General features: G+C 44.8%; 1 protein-coding gene and 1 non-coding gene across 3 annotated transcripts in view; one reads left to right on the plus strand and one right to left on the minus strand.

Moving 5' to 3' along the window:
• Ippk (inositol-pentakisphosphate 2-kinase) overlaps positions 1-22,743 on the minus strand; it is a 40,864-nt gene continuing 18,121 nt past the window's right edge. The window contains exons 7-14 of one of the 2 annotated variants that reach the window (XM_050144462.1): positions 21,573-21,631; positions 20,245-20,317; positions 17,073-17,346; positions 15,510-15,660; positions 14,765-14,867; positions 5,702-5,781; positions 4,702-4,785; positions 1-1,519 (exon numbers count right to left, since the gene is read on the minus strand). In XM_050144462.1, coding sequence (XP_050000419.1) covers positions 1,294-1,519; positions 4,702-4,785; positions 5,702-5,781; positions 14,765-14,867; positions 15,510-15,660; positions 17,073-17,346; positions 20,245-20,317; positions 21,573-21,631 — 1,050 coding nt within the window. In that variant the 3' untranslated portion in view covers positions 1-1,293. The remainder of the gene's footprint in view (positions 1,520-4,701; positions 4,786-5,701; positions 5,782-14,764; positions 14,868-15,509; positions 15,661-17,072; positions 17,347-20,244; positions 20,318-21,572; positions 21,632-22,743) is intronic. The other variant, XM_050144463.1, reaches the window with a different exon arrangement.
• Positions 12,101-12,207, plus strand: LOC126503074 (U6 spliceosomal RNA). Its single transcript, XR_007592144.1, has one exon. It is a non-coding gene; the product is annotated as a U6 spliceosomal RNA (small nuclear RNA).

The following is a 22,743-nucleotide window of genomic DNA, read 5'->3' on the forward strand; positions in this document are numbered from 1 at the left end:
TCCAAAAGTACAAGTGTCTTTACCTGAGTGTTCAATAGTTAGAATATTAGGACAGAATTTAATAAATTCTATAGGAGGTCGCTTGATCAAACAAGTATAATTCTCAAATTATCACAAAATTTCCCACAAAAATTTACAATCAGCAAAATATTTTCTTCATTTTTCACATAGCATTTTCATACAGTTCCATGGTTTTTACTACTATGTTACAATAAGCCTTCATTTGTCTCTCAAAAGGATGATATAAATAATCAGTCTGTACAGCCTACCATAGGATTAAAAAAAATGAAGCCAAAACTCCCAATGATTTCATAGCAGCCAGGCACACTTTTGGTGACCCTAATAAGAATCCTCAATGCCAGCCAGGAGCCTTCTATAGCCCTGATGAAAACAGCAAGGCCCTAGACCCACATACCCAATATGTCCCAGAGCTAACCCCGGGATGAATGTGGTTTAGGAGGAAGGGAACCTTGTTCCTCAACCACCCAAGACACCAGAGTGCCAGGAGAATTCAGGCTGTCAGGCACACCCACCCAGCCAACCACAGCAGCTCTGAGTTACAGCTCTGCTTCCAGCCTCTACAGCAGCAATTTCAGGTAGGAAAGAACGCCTCAGCTCCCCCTAGAGTTAAAATCATAATGAAGAATTTAAAAACAACAAAAAAGCAATGCTCATGTGAGTGGTGTCTAACCTGACCTGAGTCTATGTTCCCTGCTGCTGTCCCTTCAGTACCTCCACAGGGACCTGAGTATAAACCACTCAGAACCGATGTCCCACTAACCCCTGACCGCTCTGCAGCAGGGAACTACCCAATACCTGTGTTGATGTGTGATTTGCATTGAAAATGTAACCAGTTAACAGCTGGGAAAGTTCCAGTAGTATCCATGTTTTCTTGAAAATCCAAACGGTAAGATACTCGTGACAATTCAAGTTTTTTATGTCAAGAGTCTGGTGGTAGGAGATCCAAACCTTGGGTCTTAATAATAAGGCTTTTTGCATTAGAGAATTAGACGTGAGCTCTGCTTGGAAGAACTATCCAGGGTGTTTTCCTGGGTTTAACGGACACTTCCACTCTAAGAAAACAGATGGCTTGCTGGGACACAGCACTCACGTCCTACATTCCTTGTCCTAGAAGACTCTAGTGCTCTTCAATTCCTTGTCTCTGAGAGGCAGTCTAACCTCAGCAGGGGTTAAAAGCAAAAACATTCACAGCCAAGTCACCCAACACAACCAAAAATAGCTCTGTCATTCAACTTTCACATTCAAGTTTCAAAGACACCGCAGAGGAAAAAGTTAGACCTTGTGGAGAACTAATGTGCAATCTTCATGTTCCTTGAACCGAGTCGACCTCACAGTGTCATCTTTGGCATGCACAGTCTTTGAGTAATAGTTGACGATCTTGCTGTCCAGTTTATACTGGTGAGGAATGCTCTCATAGGGCTTGAGGTCGAGGTCCAGTACAGACACAGAGAAGGCCAGCCGGGACCTTGATGAAGGGATAACAGGCCTCTGGTCAGAGCTGCAAGTAACAAGAGAATTTCAGATTACACAGACCAAAGGCCCTCCCAGCCCAGCTTTCAGAGCACCCATTCTGTGTCTGTATGCATCTCCTGTCTGGGCAGCTTCAAACACTAGCACAGGTAAGTGACTGCTAGGCCACAGGCCAGTACACTGTCTGGGAAGAAGGTTTAAAAGAACCAAAGGTGGAAAAGCCATTATGTGGAATGCGTGAGTGATATTCCCCATGTTCCAGTGGTATTAACGAATGCTGGAAAAGAAAAGTCACTTTATTGTGAGCCAAGTATTACAAAACCTAAGAAAAAGTAAAGAGTAGATCAGGCTGTGCGACAGCCAGCTGGATGGCTGCTGAGAACAGACTCTCTTTGTGTGCTTTCCTGTTGCTGCTGAGAACCAGTTCCTTCGTGCTTTTCACATTTGGAGAGCAAGCAGTTCTGTGTTAACTCTCAAGTCACATCTTCAATGCTTTTTTTCCCCCTCAGGGCTTTTGTGGATTTTATAAACATCAGAAAGTCATGTGCTTATAACAATATGAGCACTGACTTGAAAACCTTTTCAGAATAACCTTAAACCTGATACTGAGGTTGCAGTGCATCCAACTGTTCTGAAAACACAGTACATAGCATTCATACTCCTGCCTGAATGGCATCTAATCCCAGGCTGGCACAAGAGAACTGTTGGGGAGTTCTGGTTCCTCCACGCTCACTACTCTGTACACTTAGACATCATTAAAAACAAGACAGACAAAATAAGCTTCAAAAACTCCTGAGTTGGAAGAACAAACACTGACATACATGGGCCTATTCTAAAGTACACTAAAGCCTTGATCCGCATTTGTTGCTCCAGAATCCTGTTTATAGGGAAAAAATTGAGTTTGGCTCGATCACAGGTCTGACAACTGACCACAAGCTCCAAAACAGTCAAGGACACAGGCCAGTGTACACTAGCCCCTTAACACTGAAAAGTCTGTCTCCTTCAGACTATATGGCAAAAACTCAGCAAAAGCCAGGGCACAGTCATCCCAACCCTACTGCCATGACCACATCCCTATCCCTGTAGTAGCCCTAGAAACTGGTACTGGAATGATCTGGGGGCTGGAGCTGCTGTCTTCACCTTGATAGCTGTTCTCCAAGACACTAACCAGATTTGAGGGAGGCCGGGAGATACACAGTGAAGCCAAAGCGCATGTTTGTAATAGACTTGGCAGGGTTTAGGGACAAGTAGCAACGAGAACTTCCCTGATAGTTCCAAACTCTTCAAAAGCCTGGAGCAACAGGAAGGCAATGGAAACAAATAGCAACCACAGAAGCTTGTGGACTATACATTAAAATTCAGGGATATAAATTCAGCCTTGGGTTTACTATGCATCTTAGGATGAACTCGGTCCTAATTTATCTCTGGTTTTCCTGAATGTTATTTCCTGGAGCTAGGTACAATTCTGGGGAGCACAGCACCACCCTCCTCAAAGAAGGCTCATGCCTGTGTATATTCTCCAAAGTAAAATTGGGGGTGGAGAACATCTAATCTCAAACTCTGCAGCTCCTTCCACAGGCAGACAAGCACAGCAGTAGGGTACCTTGGAGTGTCCTGTTGCCATCCCCCTAGCTCCTTTGCTCCTGCTTCAAAGTGGATCTGGACCACCAACTTTGAGCCTCCTGATGAGCCCTATTGTCTGGCCTTGAGACCTGGACCTTAGCAGGTAAGGCAGCCTCCAAGGGCGGGGCCCATTATTCCTCTTCAGAATCCTCTGCAAAAACAAGTAAGAATTTCCTAGTCTGCCATCTCTCTTCAAATTGGTCACCAAATTCTCAATTTCCACAAAATAGGTATACAGAGGCATAATGCCAAATGGCAAAGCTTTTCAAACTTTCAAAAGCTCTAAACATTTCACATTTTAAAATTAAATAAGCTTGAATCAGTGTTCATGAAACACTTAAGAATGGAAATGATTTTTTACCTAATTTTCTTTTTCCATTTTTCATCGTGGACTTTAAACTGAATTCATTTTATCAGTGTATTTGTTGTGACATGAGATAAACTAACAAGCCTGACAATGGGCTCAGGATGAGATGCTAAGAGATCAAATATTAATACAAAATTATATCACATAACCATATTGGTTGTACAGTTTTCAAATTTTTAAATCAAAATTTTCCTAGCCTCTAAAGATTCTAAATTTATTTATTTTATGCACATTGGTGTTTTTGCCTTCGTATGTTTGTGTGCGGGTGTTGGATTTCGTGGAACTGGAGTCACAGACAGTTGTGAGCTGCCATGTGGGTGCTGGGAATCAAACCCTGATCCTCTGGAAGAACAGTCAGTGCTCTTAACCTCTGGGCCATCCCTCCAGCCCCCTCTAAAGATTCTAGCAATGAGAATTTGAGAAGCAGAGTCAGAGACAAAGTTCTGCTGGGTCATACACTGGGAAGGTGGGCAAGTCCGCATTAAGCATCCTTGATTGTTAACTCCTTGCCAGATTAAAAAGGCAAAAGTGAGAGGCTGATCAGATCGAGCGTGTCTACTGTGGCCAACTATGTACCTCTGAGAGTCTACTATTTCCTAGCTGTGATGGTATTTCTGTCTTGTTTTATTTTAAGCATAAAAGTGAGACAATCTTCCAGTCTCTGGAACAGAGGGAGCAGATGCAGTACTTGGTGGCTGGTGATCCTGAGCCTCCAGCCATCTGGACACACAACCCTCTGCCCCCACAGCAAATGTTGATTTACTGAGCAGTCGGAGTCAGGGTGTGGAAAAGGAACCCAGCCTTCAGCTTTCCTCAAAAGAAACAATTGTGGACCACACACACAGATACAGTGCTGGAGGGGATGAGTCACAAGTGTATCCTTCAGGTGCCCTGAACTTCCCGCCTCTTGACCTTTGAACTTTGAATCAGCTTCCACCTGAGCACCCTGCACTCAACACCTTTCCCTTTCCCAGCTGCATCACTGGCCAGGCTTGGGAGCAGCTCTCCTCTAGCACAGATCCGTAGTCTACTGAAGGGCTCCTCACAGCTAAGCTTGGGGTCTTTCTTAGGGACGACAGGAGCTTGTAACTAACCAGAGCCACTGCCTTCAGCCCTAACTATCCCTTCACATGCAGCACCTGACAGTACAGCGCTGTCTGTGCCTCCCAGAGAACCTTACTAGGAAACACAAAGCTCAGAAACATCAGAAAGATAATCACCTAACCCAGGAACACAGGTCAGATGTGGAGGATTCCAGAGAAGTCTGTAGGGTTTGGCATTCATGGAGATCAAGGCTGAAGATGCTACAAGGCGAAGAGGCTCAGCATGAATCACTAAAAGCTAGGGGAGGTGACAACAACTAGCCAAACATTTGTGGGGGGAAAGATGGCAAACATGCTGGTTATTCAGAAGAGGAACAAGAATACACTGTTTGAGAGGTTTAAAAATGGCAGTAACAGTTGTGAAAGTTAGTACGCTCTGCAATCTTTAAAAGGTTCAAGCACTTCAGCCTGAATGGAGCCTGGGCTTCCTCTGAAAGGAATTGGCCACATTATTTACACTCGGTTACTAGAGTTTTTTCTTATAAAACAATAATGAACATTCCAATTTAATAGAGATATTAATAAAACATAATAATCATTTTAAAGGAAAAAGTCTTATTATCCATAAATGCCTGTAATTAAGTCACAAGTTTCTAGAGAATAAGAGTTAATAAGTTCCCATCCAGCTGGGCATGGTGGCACACACCTGTAATCCCAGCATTCTGAAGGCAGAGGTAGAATCTTTGTGAGTTTAAGGCCAACCTGGTCCAGAAAGTGAGTTCCAGGACAGCCAGGGCTACACAGAGAAACCCTGTCTCAAAACATCCCCCCCCACACACACACCCTTGCCACACACACATGCAAAAGCTCCCATCCTTCAGGGGGAAAAAAAATGAAGCCCTTTGAGAACAACTCTAACAAAGATATAGTAGCCCCAAGCCAGGCTGTGGAGGCACAAGTCTTTAGCCCCAGCTCTGGAGAGGCAGAGGCAGGTGGATCTCTGAGTTTGAGGCCAGTTTGGTCTACAAGAGCTAGTTCCAGGACTGTTACATAGCAATACTCCGTCTCAAAAAAAGAGTAGCCCCATCAGGCAGGGTTTCTAATAAGGGAGTCTCTTTGTCAGCATTGTTCCACAAAATCATTAGACCAAGGAAGGTGTCATGCAATGGTTCCTCACCTTGTGCCTTGTAAATAAGGGGAGAGTGTGATCATGATGGAACAGTCCTTGGCGGTCATAGCTACCCGGTACTGCTGCACCTGTGGAGGAAAGAGAGGGTAGCTCCGAGTCACAAGGCCTCTCCACTAAACAGAGCAACTATTTTCTGTGATAAAGCCTGACGGTGAAGTTAGGCTGACACAGTGGGAAACAGTCCCTGTGACAATATACAATACACACACCAGCCTCCACGGTATCCTTTCACCTCTTACTGAGTGTGGACCCCAACTGGATCCCTGAGGCTTGTGACCTGCCATCAGTGAGTTAACCAGTCTATCTTTGGGGAAGGAGAGAAGGGGAAAGTTGCCTCAGCTTTTCCATATGTTGACTACATTTGAGTATTCAGCAGTAATCACTGTACCTTCTAGAAGATGCATGCAGTGTATTTGGGGGAAATGGTGATTATAGCCAATATTGGACACATTCTAGGGCTGTGAATCTATTAATTCTGCATCCTCAGCTTGCAGTGAGGTATCCCACTGTACAAAGACAGGACTGCCAGGTGATGACAGGGCTGGACCAAGCACAGGTGCATGCTTCTGAACTAGCTCTTCCACAGAACAAGACAAGCAAATGCAGTTCTGCATTATAAACCTGCCCAGAAACCCCAGTACCAATACGACACATGTGAGAGACCAAAGACAGAGTGTCCACCATGGTCACCTCTACAACACACAATTTGAGGCAGTTTTTAATCCCCTTAGTTCTTTGGACCTTGGTACATCTTTTGAGTATTTTAAACAGCTCCTGCTTTTACAGTTACATGAAAGGAACTGGCTTTACACGTCATCACTGGCCCTAGCATCTGACCTGACGACAGAAAGTACGCTCTTTTCTCCCTCTCAACCATTTCCTCTGATTTTGCAGAAGCAGGAGGTGCTGCACTGGGAAGGCCTCAGGTTGCACTTCCCTGAGGCAGGGAGGGGAAGGGGCAGCATAACCCACACCAGGCCTGCTGGCTGTTCTGGACCTTAAGAACCTGGAAGCTAGAGACACCCAGCTCCCATCCGCACACCCTCCAGTTAGCAAAGAAATTTGTAATTTCATGATACATAGCAAGAAGCCAGTCAAAAAGCATACTGGGTTACTGTGTGTCACCTTGACACAAGCCATGGAGTCATCAGAGGAAGGAGCCTCAGCTGAGGAAATGCCCTGAGATGCAGCTGTAAAGCATTTTCTCATTTAGTGATCAGTTGGGGAGGACCCAGTCCATGGTGGGTGGTACCATTCCTGGATGGGTCCTGGGTTCTTTAAGAAGGCAGGCTAAGCAAGCCATGGGAAGCAAGCCAATAAGCAGTATCCCGCCCATGGCCTCTCCATCAGCCCCTTCTCCAGGATCCTGCCCTCCTTCAGTGATGAACAGCAATGCTGAAATGGAAGTTTAAAAAAGGGGGGGGGGTATTAACCCTTTCGTCCCCAGCTTGCTCTTTGGTCATGGTGTTTTGTTGCAGCAGTAGAAACCCTAATTAAGACAAAAAGAAAGAGTTCAATATAAAATGCCCTGAAGGCATAGCCAGTCTAACGAGGTACAGAACAAAAAAGCCATATCAGACAGTCTGAAAACCTAAACAACTATCAAGAACTTTACATGATACAGGCCTAATCCAAATGCTAAGGATAACCAATCTGATGATCACAGGGAGAATGTGTAAGACCTAACCGCTTTGGTGGTTTACACATACATTCCCAGAATTTGGAGGAATCAGAAGGGTCAGGAACTCAAATCATCCTCTGCAACAACAGTGAATTTCAGGCCAGGCTGGACTCCATATACATCTTTTATGTGTGTGGGTGCTTTGCATGTTGTACAGTGCCTGAGGAGGCCAAAAGAGCATTAGATTCCCAGAAAGTAAAGTTACAGATAGTTGTGAGCCACCATACGGGTACTGGGAGTTGAACCAGGGTCCTTTCTAAGAATAGCCAGTGTTCTTTAACTGCTGAGCCATCTCTCCAGCCTTGACATACAAATATTAAATATTTACATATTGTGTGTGTGTCTATATATGAGAAGGTATTGTTGCTACATATCAAAGAAATGAAATTATAAGTGTTCTTCAGTGCAGAGGAGGGATGTGCACGTGTTTCTCAGACACAAAACCAAGGAGTGAGACTTTCACTTAGAGTATCGTTCAAGTGGGTTATTGAGCCAATTCAGTGGTAATAGCCAACTAGAAAAACTGGATGGAGTATCAGAAATCTCTGCTTAGAGACACTGCTGACAAGACAGAGTCAACAGGCTTTGGGTTTGTTTTACAAAGGAAGGTCAACCTTCAAGCTGACAGGACAGGAACCACATAAGTCCTCTCTTAGTGTGCACACTGCTGCTCCATTCAGATTCACACTGAGCCCAAGCTGGCACGCCTTCCCCAGGAACTGCAGACTTTCAGAAGGATCAGCCCCAAAACTGGGTCACAGTGACACCAGCCTGCCAGTCCTCTTGGCAGAGACACACCTATTATTCTCTTTGGAAAGACAATGCGAGGCAGCAAGTATTTCTAAAATAATTGCACAAATACAATTTCTGACACACAAGTAAAAACATGTAGGCACAAGACAGAATAACATGAATAAAAGCCAACAAAAAAGCCATATGAGAACCTAAACTTCCCCTCACTTTTTGCTAAGAAGTGGAAACTGCTCTAAAGAAATAACTATTTTTTTTACAAAACAAGAGCTAAAAACTGAAAAACACAATAGCAGAACCGGATATACACAAAGGGACTCCAGCTGTTGAGGTACCAGACACATGCTGCTCCACTCAAAGAATCAGACCAAACAACTTCTGAGAACTGGAAACCATAAAAATGAGCCATTTAAATGTCTTAGCAAAACAACAATAAGCCTTCATCAGATTAACTAACAGGTGTGACTGAACAGGGCGGAGTAACTACAAGAGCAGTGAAACTGACCAGTTAGTAAGCTAGGACCCTGTGGCCAGGGGTGTGACGTATCCTCCATTGTGTTCCCTGCAGCAGCAACTCCCACAGTTTTCTGAGAAGTGTTAACACTAATTACCCACAAAGATAGGAACTGGACAAAGAAAGGTAACAACTTAGGGGCTAAGACCAAAGAAGAGAAGAAATGGAGAGAGGCGGAAAAAGCTACCAAGAATTGCTAAAATGGAAGAATCAAAGAAAATACCTAGAATGTAGCATGGAACAGAGCCACACAATACAGAGCAGAAGGCTAACATGACACACAGAGAATCCATCCAGCACATATGTGACTTCTAGAAGAGAGACACAAACAAGTCTGTCAAAGTTAGGCCCTGTCTCAAATTTTAAGTCTAAGTAACAGTGTCAGGATTGATTTTTTTGCTTTTATAAGTAATGTGTGTGTGTGTGTGTAGCTATATGAGTGTATGCACACATGTGTGGAAGTGTTCTCAGGAAAAAAATGGCAACGGACCCACAAGAGCTGGAATTAGAGGTGGTTGTGAGCATCCATTCATCCTGAAGTAGATGCTGGGAACTGAACCTAAGTATTCCCCAGGGAAAGCAAGGGCTATTCACCAATGACACATCTCTCCAGCTCCTATATTTACCAATATTTATTAATACAATAATAAAAGAATAACTAATTAATAATACAATGTTAATCCATCTATCTAGCACCCAGAATATTTTTAAACAAAAAAAAATTATAGAGGCTGGCAAGATGGCTCAGTGGTTAAGTTTGGCTCTCAGCACCCACATTAGGGGGCTCACAACCACCTGGAACTCCAGTTCTAGGAGGTCCAACACCCTCTGGCCTCTGGGCACCTGCACACACATGGATGGTGTACATGCTCGTAAAGTATTTTAAAAAACCATTTTTATGTCTACTCAATGACAAAGAATATACAAAAAGATGGAAAAGGCATTATTAAGCACAAGAATCTAGAGAAGTGCCAGGTGGTGGTGGCGCACGCCATTAATCCCAGCACTTGGGATGCAGAGGCAGGCGGATCTCTGAGTTCAAGGCCATGCTAGTCCATAAAGTGAGCTCCAGGACAGCCAGGACTACAGAGAAAAACAGCCTCAAAAAAAAAAAAATCTAGAATCGTTCTACTATGGCAGAAAAAGGAAATTTGAAGGTAAAAAGTATATCCAAAGAATATCCAAAGATAAAAAAAGCCACTTGAAATGATAAATGACAATTGAAACATACTTAATTCTAATGCTGAGGGCACCTAAAACTATAGCCTCATACAGTGAAGAAGGAAATCCTAAATCCACCCATTCATAAATCACTGCAAAATAAGAACATGCACTGACACAATACAGTCAGGGACCTGAGGTGTAACTTGCTAAGTGAACCCCAAGGTTATTTTATCTTGCAAAAGAATCCTAAACCAAACTAAGGGCCTTACAGTTTATGGTTAGACTGAATCGAATGCTGTAACCTCAGTTTTTCTACAAACAGCTCTTGACTACACAGGCGTAGTCAAGTATGACATAGCACTGATAGGAAATGTGTGTGCGTCTTTGCAGACTGTATTTCCTGTGGGAAAGACTTTTCTACTTTTAATATAATTAAGCCATAACGGTTTCATGCTATGGAAAGGATGAAAAGGTTCATTTTAAGAGATTATATAATATAGTATGAGCTTTTATTGTGAAACATCTAACTTTACCAGTGTTTCAGCAAGTTTTCTTTTGGGGTGTTGGAGGGTGGCAATGGGGAGTATTGATTTAGGGGTTTTAACTCTGTGAAATTTGAAAACAGGGCAATTGTTGGCTATGGTACTTACTAGTTTTGTAGTAATGTTTTGCTAGCCTGACTTTCCTTACTGGTTTTTATGTTCATGGTCCCTGGTGACTGTTAGTCTTCTTGTTTGGGCTGCGTGCAGAGTAGTGTCTCATTTGTGTGTAGGCAGTCAGTGTGTGTGCGTGTCCTTTGGCTACAGAAACACACTGTGTGACAATGGAATGGGGTGTGGCTGGGAGTGGGATGCTGAAGCTTTAAGAGCATTTGTTTTTATTTAGAACAGTATTCCCCATCTTTTGCCTGCAGGCAGGGAAAGTGTACAGTATGTTTGTTTCTGTTTTACTCTGAATTTGTAAGTCTTTAAATAGCTTATATTATTATTATAGGGGGAAGACAAGTGACTTGCTTAAAGTTGTACTTAGAATTCTTACTTCCTAATTTGTGTATTATAAATATTGAAATTAAAATTATATTACTTCTGTTTTGGAAAAATAAAACATGCAGCAAAGGCACAGCTCAACTATTGCTAGAGAAAACATCACAGGAACATAGAGCATGCACAGCATGATGCCATTACGAGATGCTAAAAGCAGAACAAAGCACTGCACAGGAACACAGGTCAGACTCCAGCTAGAGAGACTGCATATGAGATCTTAGTTGAGACTGAGAAGCAATTCCAACAGGGGCTCTGGTTGGCTTCTGCTCACTGGGCTATACATTTTTTTTCTGAACATTCTTATATATAAGTTATTTTTTCATAATCCAAACAGTTAATGAAATAAAGGCTCAAAAAGTTAAAATGAAAATGTTTAAATAATCTCTTGCTTTGTAACTATATGGCACTGAAACCTACCAAACATAAATTCATTTGCAAAACATCTCAGAGGTGTTTATGTGCAGGTAAAAATAAAACAATGTCAATATCAACATTTTTTTAAAAAAAAAACTTAATTAAATAGGATTACCGCCAGACAGTAGTGGTACACACCTTTAATCCCAGCACTTGAGAGGCAGAGGCAGGTGGATCTCAATGAATTCCATGCCAGCCTGGTCTAGAAAGTAAATTCCAGGACAGCCAGGACTGTTACACAGAGAAACCTATCTCAAACAAAAGGAAAAAAAAAAAAAAAGAATTACAATCACTTCCCTTCCCCCCTTTCCTTCCTCAAACCTTTCCCACCTACCCCCACTCTCGGTCCGTTTTTAGTTGTTTGTGTATCTGTGATTTCAGAGCTGACCACTCTGTGTTGAACAACCAATAAGGGGCTAATTCTTCTTCCAGCAGTCAACAGTTGTCTATAGTTCTTTGTCTAGTGAGGGGACACTACAAACTTCCCCCTTCCACTTTAACGTGTCTATTTTGACATCGCCAGTGTTGCAGTGTTTTTTTTTTATGCAGCTATTTCTAGAAGAGACTGTTTCACGGGAGACTGCCTCATACTCTGGCTCTTATGATCTTTCTGCCAGTTTCCCAGGGACAGTGAGGTCTCAGACCTAGAAAAGAATCTACTGTTACCACTTTGCTAGTTGAGCGTACTTCATTACTACATTCCACTTTGCTAGTTGAGCGTACTTCATTACTACATTCTAAATCTTATCCTTATACCCACTGATGACTGTAGCTACCCACCCCCATCAAAGAAGCCTTCTTTAAAGCAAATGGAGACCACCGTGCTCGCTTCGGCAGCACATATCCTAAAACTGGAACGATACAGAGAAGATTAGCATGGCCCCTGCGCAAGGATGACATGTCAATTGGTGAGGTGTTCCATATTTTTACAAAACATACAAAACAAAGAATGAATATTAAGAGCAAGAAAAAGGTCAAGTAACAGCATATAAAGAAAAACCTATCGGAGACCATTACACTACTCACCCACTTCACCCCAAAAAAAGACTAAGTAGGAGGCACACCTGTAATCTCAGCTACGCAGACGGCAGCAGGAAGATTCCAAGTCTGAAGCTAGCCCAAACAACACACAAGATATTGTCATTTGGACCAAGCAACTCCACTCCTAGGCATACACCACAGAAAAAAATATACAGCCACATAAAAGCTTGTGCACAAATATTTACAACAGCGCTGATTGTAAAAGTGGTCACAACTGAGATGTCCATCAACTGATGGGCAGGTGTCTAAATTACAGTATGTCCACTGTAATGGAATCTGAGCCATGAAAGAGAATGAGGAGGTGAAATCTGAAAGTTATCTATGTCAAAGCTGTGCACAAAGGCTCACACATGACTGTCTCGTTTATAAGCAACACTCAGAGAAAGAATGCAGTTGCTCAGGACTGCAGGGGCAGAGACAGCTAAGGGTGTGTTTTAAGTGATGTGGTTGTGAGTAAAGGACAGGGCATGAAATTGCTGCTAAAGAAAAACAGGACAAAGAGGACTGATCTGAGTGGGAAGAAAGTAAGGCAATAAGGGCCTAACACACAAATGAATCTGACAAGCATGTCTAAAACAATACTCGAAACTGGGACTTTGAAAAATGACCTCTCTAGAGCTAGCTGGTAGAGTGCTTGCCTAGCATGCTGCCTACCACACCCAAAGAAAACCTGAAATAAACAAATACCAAATGATAAGTACACACACACACACTGGGAAAAACTAAAATTAAAGTCCCCCAAGTCCTGTATCATGTGCCACCGGGGGCCACAAACAATTGAGCAGCTTTACACTTTAAATATGTAGGGTGAACTGGACACATTACCATGGAAAGAATCCAAACAGGTAACTTCCAAACCATGGAATGAAGACGAACTAAAGAAGCTACTAAGTAATGGAACACACAAGTCAGCACACTGATGGGGAGCCTCACCCCACCACTTCCCCACACCTGCCTCTGGGACAGTTTTCCTGAGATACAGTCCCTCTCGTTTGTATCCTGTTGATGGATGTTCCTGAACTATAAGAGCAGTGCTAAGTGGCTGCCAAGAGACAAAAGGGCCCCCTAACCTGAAACATTGGAAGCTGGCCTTCCTGGAAAGTCTACTGACTACACCTCCAGGCAGTGCTCAAAATGTTAGAAGTCCAGCCTGGTCTACAAGAGCTAGTTCCAGAACAGACTCCAAAGCTACAGAGAAACCCTGTCTCAAAAAGCCAAAAAAAAAAAAAAAAAAAGTCAGAAGTCCGAAAGCCCAGTGTCCTGAGATGACAGTCTAACCTAGTATAGCATGTGCTGAAAACACGGGTTGTCACAGTTCTTCTGTACATAAGTCCTCATTTCTCTGGGATAAGTATCTATGAGGGCATGTGATAGTACATTTGACATGAAAACCTATCAGCAGCCCGTCTCAGAGCCAGTGCCCAACACCGGCACTTTGTATGTTCCCAATGAATTTCTTTCAGCCAGTTCTAGGTAGCTGTGTAGACTACATTTACTTGGGTTTTCTGCCTCCTTCCAGGTACTCACAGCTGGATTTGGCAGCCTCCAATTGCTGCACCGTGACCCAGAGCTTTCCCTTTGGAGTTCCCCCAGCTTAAGAAAGCTTCAGCCTGCCGGGCGATGGTGGCGCACGCCTTTAATCCCAGCACTTGGGAGGCAGGCGGATCTCTGTGAGTTCGAGACCAGCCTGGTCTACAGAGCTAGTGCCAGGACAGGCTCCAAAGCCATAGAAAAACCCTGTCTCTAAAAACCAAAACAAGACCAATCAAACACTCCCTTCCCCAAATCCCTCAAACATTCCATGAGCGACAGGTACCCACTGGAAGAAAAGGTGAGCAAGAACACTGCCTATNGATCTCTGTGAGTTCGAGACCAGCCTGGTCTACAGAGCTAGTGCCAGGACAGGCTCCAAAGCCATAGAAAAACCCTGTCTCTAAAAAACAAAAAAAAAAAAAAAAAAAAAAAAAAGTTTCAGCCTGCACCTCAACCTCTTTATAAGACCTTCTCAATCCCTCTCTCAAGCCTCAAACACAGCATAGTTGTCAGGCTCTCAAAAGTGGGGGCTGGGGCCACCACACACTGAAGCCTGCCTCTGAAGAGAAGAACAGAGCCAAGATAAATTTCACTTAGAGCCTCCCTCTCCATCCATTAGCTGCCCCAGCCCATCTGAGAAATGCTGCAGTCACTCTGCTTTAAATCTGAGTTCTAGGCTGGGCGGTGGTGGAGCACACCTTTAATCCCAGCACTCAGGAGACAAAGCCAGGCAGATCTCTGTGAGTTCGAGACCAGCCTGGTCTACAGAGCGAGTTCCAGGACAACCAAGCCTATACTGAGAAACCCTGTCTCGAAAAACCAAAAATAAATGAGTTCTGGGCTGTCACTGTTGTGGAGGATAGGGGTATTAACACCTCAGGAATGCAGTGCTTCTCAATGGGTCTACTCACCTTCCTTAATGCAAAGGCCACTGTCCCATCATCTTCAGTAGACAGATCAAGCAGCTTCTGGTAAAACACTTCATCATAAGGCCCATCTATCTGTAATGTTTTCCTGAAGGAAAAGCACCAAGACCAAATAAACAGGATGACAAAGCTCCTGGAGACTTTCACTCACTAATGCATTCTGTATCACACGGCCAACCTAACAATTACATGCTTTGTTTCAGAGGCAGCTAAGAGACCTTGCTTGTTCTCATTAAGCCTGATTCTATACCATCAACAACCCCCACGGTTCAGGGGAGCCAGGCTTAGTCCTCAGCGGTTCACACACCCTTAGGCAAAAGCCAGTGAGGTACAAAGAGAACTGCCCATCAGACACCGCAGGTGTGAACTTGGGGACGCACAATGCAGGCCCAGAGCCCTAGATGTGATAGTCAGAGAAGCTCAGGAACTACAAAGGCAGTGGGCTAACTGGAGCAACCTGTGGGACAACACTGCCCTCTGCAGGCCAGGCCCTGACATACAAATTTTGGAATGGTCACATTTTTAAGTTATTTCTGTAAGTGTCTTAGTGATGAACCACTAATCTTATATGGACCCTGGCACACACACATCCCAAAGGGGACTTCCTCAGCAGAGAGTTGGTTGTAGGGGTCTTCTGGAGCCAGGTTCTGTCTGGGAGGTTTGTTTTGTTCTGGAGTTCAGGCAACCTTAACCAGCCTAGCCTCATAGCTTCCTCTGGCACCAGCCTCACCTCTCCTCAGGAAACTCCTCCAGGTAGCGCTCAACCCGGTTGTATAGAGGGTAGAGGCCTTCGATGTCCAGCTGGTCCAACATCTGCACCTGGAGGGTTTTGTATAGAAGACAGCCCTTCGGTAACCCCGAGTGCTCTGGGGTGTTTTTTCCTACCAAGAACATCAAGGGAGAACGAGAGCAGGTTCATTATCAAAACTTGAAGACTGTGGAGGGAGACCCAGGCTGGCGCAGACAGCAGAGTTCACCCTGGGCTTAACCACTGGGCATTACAGACATAGCCAGGGCCCCAGCCTAACACCGAGGGCAGACACTGCATTCCTTATAAAGCTACAAAGATGACCGAGCACAGACTACCGTTTGCACCTAGTGGCTCTACACACAAAACAGATGGAGACTATGCCTCTCCCCTTGGGCCTGTGCTGTCCAAACACTGACCCAGAATATCCTTTAATTCTATCCATGCTCTAGAAGTCACTTTATATGTAAGCTTAAAGATAATCATTCTACATGAACTTCAGCATCCTCACCCCTTCAAGACCAACTGGGACCCTGTTTCCAGAGCCAAAACATATCAAGAGGGTCAGGGTCTGCCTGCCACAATATGAATTAAGTGTGCAAAGTAATGGACAGTGGTCAAGACCATTAGCAAGGTCCTGTCCTCACTGGGACAGATGAGAAAAAAAGCTCCATCCTTCACTCATGCTCTCTCACAATGACATGTACAGTATCACCTTAGCTGAGGTCTCTTAGAGACAACTAAAGGAAAAGACGAGGGAGGGAACATGTCTATTCAGACACTCCAGCAACATGCTCTCAGTCACACATCAGATGCCCTGTGTCAAGACAGCAGGATGTCCATGCAGTGAATGTCTACCCCAATCATGGTAGCTAAAAGATAAAAAACTACGTGTGCTGACAGATTCATGCTATTTAAAAAAACACTGGGTTACAAGAAAACATGAGTGTTATTTCATTGTTTCAAATACTGCTTACCCATGAGTTAGGTCTGTTTGCACATTAGTGTCAGAAAGGTCTGTGAGAGAAGACTCTGGTGTCACCAGATCACTTAGATGCCAGCAACTATCTGTGTCCTTCCAGACACATTCTGGAGCCAGGGACCCTGAAAGCCTGTCCTCACTCCACAGTGTTCAGCCCAGTCACAAAGGACTCCTGGTCTCAGTTCTTGTCCGACAAGCAGACCAAGGAGTCTGCATCCAAAGTCAGGATGATGGTCAGAGGGGAAACGTACAGTGGAGCACGGACTCACTCACTGCAGCACACACACAGGATACAGGCAGTACTAGTAGGAACTATACAGTCCAAGTATGTCAAGCAGCTTAAAAACCCAGATAAAGGTGAAAAGCAAGTCTCAACTCTCTGTGAGTCAGCTAAGCCTCATTCTGTGGAACCATTACAGAACTAGACAGCACCTCCAAAAGTGCCACAAAGCCAAGCAAGGACACAGAAGTCACACTGCAGGTGCCACTCTAGCTACTTATGGGGAGGAATAGTCTAAGTGCACCTGTAGACCCACATCCCACTGGAGAAGGCCCAGCCCTACCTTGGTGATGTAGGCTCCTGCTGAAAGGGCTGGCTTCACAGACACGTGGGCCCTGGAGCCCAAGCCTCAGGGCACCTGCTCGGCCTTTGTCTGAGCTGCTCAGCAGCACCCTTGTGATAACACGCACCAGCTCCCGGATCACGGCCCTCGTGCAGTGAGGCCCACTGGCCAAGCCATTGGAAGGGAAGAAGAAGGGCTTCAAGTGGTGCGCAAGCTCCTTCAAGTCAGCCGCAGGGCTCCGGGCATCACCACAACCATAAATCAGCTCGCCATTCTTCAGGCAGGAAAAAGAAAAAAGGGAGATGGATCACACAAGCTGACAAAAACCAGCAGGGCAGAGCACCAACAGAGGACCCCAGTGCTTTTAGACGAGGTAGTCAGGGTTACTGGACACTAGCTCCTCTGAAGAAGCCTACTCTCCATGCTCTATCACTAAGCATGAGTCAGAGAAAGAAAGGTTCAGAAACTTCAGGCCAGCACCTGGACTGACACCATCAGACAATGATCTCACAGCATGTCTGAGCAAATACTGAGCACAAAGCCACAGATGTCCACAAATCCCCAGTTACTTGAGGGCCCAAGCAGTGTCTGGGGGTCAGATTAGGCCCCACAGACCCCAGAGTCGGTGATAAGAGAAGCGACCAGATCCCTGACATAGAAAGGTTCCTGCTTTAAAACTGTTGACCTTCTTCATAGAACCACACAGCATTCAGACTGAGCACTCAAGCAAGGACGCATGCTGACACTGGGTTATGACAAGACCTGAGCTAAGGACAACACCAGAAGCATCTCAAGGCTCTCTGAACTACATGCTTTCATATTTAAGCCACATGGTGGGTCCTCTAACACCCTCCAGTCCAAGCAGACACAACATCACAGCACCTGTAAGGCTCTTACCAAAGATACCAGAGTTTCCCTAGAACTACGGCACAAAATGGAAATGCCTTCAAAGAGCAACAGCTAAGACACTGAGGCAACGAGTGGGTGTGTGAAGCTAGGGTCTCAGGAGAGCAGTAATAGTCAAGAGAGTAAGTTGACCCTGGGAGGTATGGCTATCTTCTCCCCATTAGATCCTGGGGTGCCTCTCCAGAGACTCCTATCTAGGTGCTGTCCAAGGGACAAACTAAGGCACCGCTCACCATGCCAGGCAGGAAGAAGAGGGTGACCACAGTGGAGCTGAGTTAGTCAACTGACATCCAAGGTAGGGTCATTTGTGCTCATGATGAAGCTGGCCCCTCCTCCAGGCCCAAAAGTGGTCAGGGAGTCCTCACAGCGACACCTTACCCCAGCATCAAGGGTCTAGATTTGAGGGACATTGTAAATGTGAAATCCAGAGATAGAGTTTACACATACAAATATGGCTGTTCAAAGATTTCATAGGACATCTGGCATAGTTACAACCTAGGTAGCATAGAGACTCTATAACAAGGTCCACACTCTTTGAATCCTACACTGTCTCTAAGCACAAATGTCCAGATGGGATCACTGACCACAGCCAGGCAGCTTCTCCAAGCCTGGACCTTCAGAGCTTCGGGAATGTTCTGCTTTGCTGGTTTGCAGAATTTCAGGGAGCAGCGAATGCACAGCATCAGACAGAGAAGCCCGAGAGCTGCCAGGGCTCACCATGCTGAAATCACGGCACTGCTGCCTACTGCTTTAGAGAACACAACAGAGCCAGCAAGATGGCTCAGTAGATAAGGGTGCTTACCACCAAGCTTAATGACTTCAGTTTAAAGCCAAGGACCCACATGATGGAAAGATAGAACTGCAAATTGTCCTGGGACCTCCCCACACACACAAAGTAAAAGAGATCAATTTGTTTATAATTTTTAATTTTAAGCCAGGCCTTTAATTTTACACCTTTAGTCATAGCACTTTGGAGGCAGAGACAGGTGGATCTCTGAATTTGGGGCCAGCCTGATCTACAGAGGGAGTTCCAGAACAGCAAGAGCTACACAGAGAAACCTTGTCTCAGAAAATAAGACCAAAAAGGAAAAAAAAAAGTTTTTACATTATTTTTAAAAAGCCATCACCGGGCGGTGATGACACACATCTTTAATCCCAGCACTCGGGAGGCAGAGGCAGGTGGATCTCTGAGTTCAACGCTAGACTGGTCTACAAGAGCTAGTTCCTGGACAGGCTCCAAAGCTACAGAGAAACCCTGTCTCAAAAAAAAAAAAAAAAAAAAAAAAAAAAAAAAAAAAAGAATAAATAAATAAATATAAAAAAATAAAAAAAGCCATCACATATCAATTTTCTTAAACCACCTCTTGGGGAAGGGCTGGCTAATCTCTGGATTCTTCCAAGCTGATTTTTACAGAAGCAACAGACCAGATACCTCAAATGTGGCCTGACAGATTCAGAAATGAGCTTCAAAGTTAAAGGGATTTATCTCCCTCCAGGATTTAAATACCAGGCTCCTAATCTCTTTTAGTTTTTCCAGACAGGGTTTCTCTCTTCAGCCCTGGCTGTCCTGGAACTAGCTTTGTTGACCAGACTGGCCCTGAACTCACAGAAATCTGCATGTTTCTGCCTCCTGAGTTCTGGGATTAAAGGCACGCACCACGCCTGGCAAAGTAAAAAAAAAAAAAAATAGGGGAGAGAAGTCACTCAGTGTCAACCTTAATCTGATTCCCAGATCCCACTGTGGAAAGAGAACTGAATCTAAGGACTGTCCTGTCTCATACAAACAGCACAGCATACATGTGCAAACCACAGATCACACATGGTCTTTTTTAAGAATAAAATTAATGCTGGTGGGAATGCAAGCTACCAGCCACACAGCCAAGACAGGACAGTACTTCCAATTCACCAGTCATTTTCCCAGACCAAGCAAAACACGGGCTTTGGAAAGTCCATTCTCTGTCCTGCTCCCTCACACAGCTCCACGCTGCCTCAAGTCCAACTTGCTGTCCAATGAGACCATAGCAAAGGGGACTCTAGAGATGCATTCCCAGCATGGCCACAGCCACCACCTCCTGCCAAGGCTAGCTCTGCCTGTCCCCTCCCTCCTTCAGCCATGCCTCCTCCTCCTGCAAGGTCAAGGCATGGAGAGCTGGTCTGAGGCAAACCAGCTTGGACACCCTGACATATCAGGTCACAGAACCTGTGGCCAGAATCATAGTGTGGTAGGTTTGCCAGGAATCCACCATGGAATGGAAACAGCTCTTACCTTAAATATCCTCAGATTGTTCTGTGCCTCCTGCAGCAGACTCTTCAAGGCAAAGTGCATGCGCTGCTTGTTTCTGGAAGGACAAAGCATTAAGGATTTAAAGGCAGTGGGCTGGCCTGCTCTCCACACATATTCATACATGCGATTCCAAGCTGAGCTGTGACCTAGAGCGCCCAGTAACTGTGGCCTTGGGCACATGAGGGGAGTTTGGTCTCGGGCCCAAAGTCAGTCATGAGGGATCCCGCAGTTGCAGGGAACCAGAGGCCAAGGTACAACAATCACTCAGAGTCCATCTAGCTCCATCTCGTCCTTCTAGATCCTCAGCTGCAGCTTGCAGAGGCTAGAGCACGTGCTCAGGCATCGTGATCAGATGCCATGACAGACCTCTGGAAAGGGCAGGAAGTCTAAAAAAGGCAGGAACATGGGACCTCTCACCCTCCCTCCACTTGGGGGACTGTGGGACTGGCCCCCTCCTGCCCTCTGCCCTACTTAAAAGCAACTGGCACCTGTTGTCTCTTCCTCGTTGCCACTCATGCTCCAGACCATACCCCGGTCCTCCATCAGTGTCCCTGAACACAGCCCCTTTCTCACCTCCACATGAAATCTGCAGGGCTCCCAGAGAGGCAAACCCACCCCAAACAAGGATTCCAAACCACGGCCTGAGGTCACACTGCAGACAGGGCATCAGCACTAGCACCCACAGCCAGCTCCGAAAAGGCTGCATTATAAACATTCTAAGGACAGCTCCTGGCTCAGGTTTGATAAATTATAAATTCTCAATAATGCTCTGTCTTACTGTTCGCTTCATAACATCCAGCCTTGGGGGCACAGGTAAATCAATCACAACTCTCCCTTACTGCACTGCCAAACTGATTTGGTTCTCACAGGAAAAACAGCAACACTTTGTTTTCTGAAATGAGCAAGGAGTCCTTTAGACAGAGCAAAGCCACACCCAGCTCACAGAATACCTTCCATTCCCCACTTCACTGAACCCCACACATTTACCACTGCACAGAACCTGCATGTATATTCCAACCTCACCAACACTCCCACTTTACAGAACATACCCCACTCCCAACACTTCAGATAATACTTACAACCAGCTTACAGAATACACCCCAGTCTCCCCACAATACAAAATACCTGTCCTCCCTCAAAGAAGATGCCCACTATCCCCACTTTACAGAACATGCCTCTAATCCCCACCCCCTCTTTCTCACATACACGTCATCAACACTTCACAAAGTAACCCTCAAAACCCCTACCTCATAGGCTGTCCCTTAGCAGGCACCACCCAACCAAAACAGCAAATGAGAAGTGACTCTTACCCTGAGTAGAGGTCGAGGGGACAGTATTTACTTATTTTCTTCCACTTTCCAGTTGCTACCTGGAAAACACCAAGATAACATAGCAAACGCTTTCTCTGTGACTACCAATAAAGCTCACAAAACAGCATAATCTAAGATGGGCTGCGGCCTTGATTTGGGAGAGGTCCCAGGTGTACATCCCTATGTAGAAGCCCACTTGACCCCTCACCCTAGGAAACTCCTGCTACCCCTCGGCCTCAGTCACTGCCAGTTCAGCAGGCATGCGAGGGTCTGGTGACACGAACAGCAAGTCTTTAAACTGTTAGCAGCAAGGGAAAGGACACTACACATGCAATCTTATGTTGCCAGAAGAATGGTAACTTGGCACAGCCTTTTGTGGTAACTACCAAAACTTAAAATGTGTACAATTCCAAATTAGTAAACCTAAATCTAAAATAACTACACAGAGCAAAGAGGCAACAGGTATGTGGGCACAACATTTGCTGCAGGTATTAAGATATTTACTGCAGGAAGAAAGAATACGGTAAAGGAATGAATGAGTGTACGGATGCAGCCACTCAAAAGATGGACTAAAACATCACCAATTCAACCGGCAGAACAATACCTATAATGTGATGTCATGTTTGCTTTAAAAGTATAGTTACTTAAGCAAACACATCTTGAGAAAAACTTTACGACACGAAATCCTGAAAAATTATTTAATATGGAGGGAGCACTGGGCAGAAGTGCAAATAACACAATCCTATTGTATCTTTTTTTTTAAATAAGATTTATTTATTTAGTATGTATACAGTGTTCTGCCTGTACGCCAGAAGAGAGCACTAGATCTCAATATAGATGGTTGTGAGCCACAATGTGGTTGCTAGGAATTGAACTCAGGACCTCTGAAAGAGCAGCCAGTGCGCCTAACCTCTAAGACATTTCTCCAGCCCCCCTATTGTATCTTATGTCTGCATGCTCCACCAACAAACATGGGAAGAGGCACCACTGCTTGTCTGTGTCTGTATTGCTACTCTAGAACAGTCTGGAAAGACAACCAAACTAATACCATGAATCACCAGAGAAGGGAAGTATCCAACTATCAGTTATGAGTGAGCAGTATTTCATAATTTTAAAATATATACATCTTAAACAACCTATCACATAAGATGGACATGGTTTTTACATGTAA

This window comes from Alexandromys fortis, unplaced genomic scaffold (assembly GCF_014885135.2).
Source record: "Alexandromys fortis isolate MF-2015 unplaced genomic scaffold, M_Fortis_MF-2015_v1.1 scaffold_1, whole genome shotgun sequence".
Classification (NCBI taxonomy): Eukaryota; Metazoa; Chordata; class Mammalia; order Rodentia; family Cricetidae; genus Alexandromys; species Alexandromys fortis.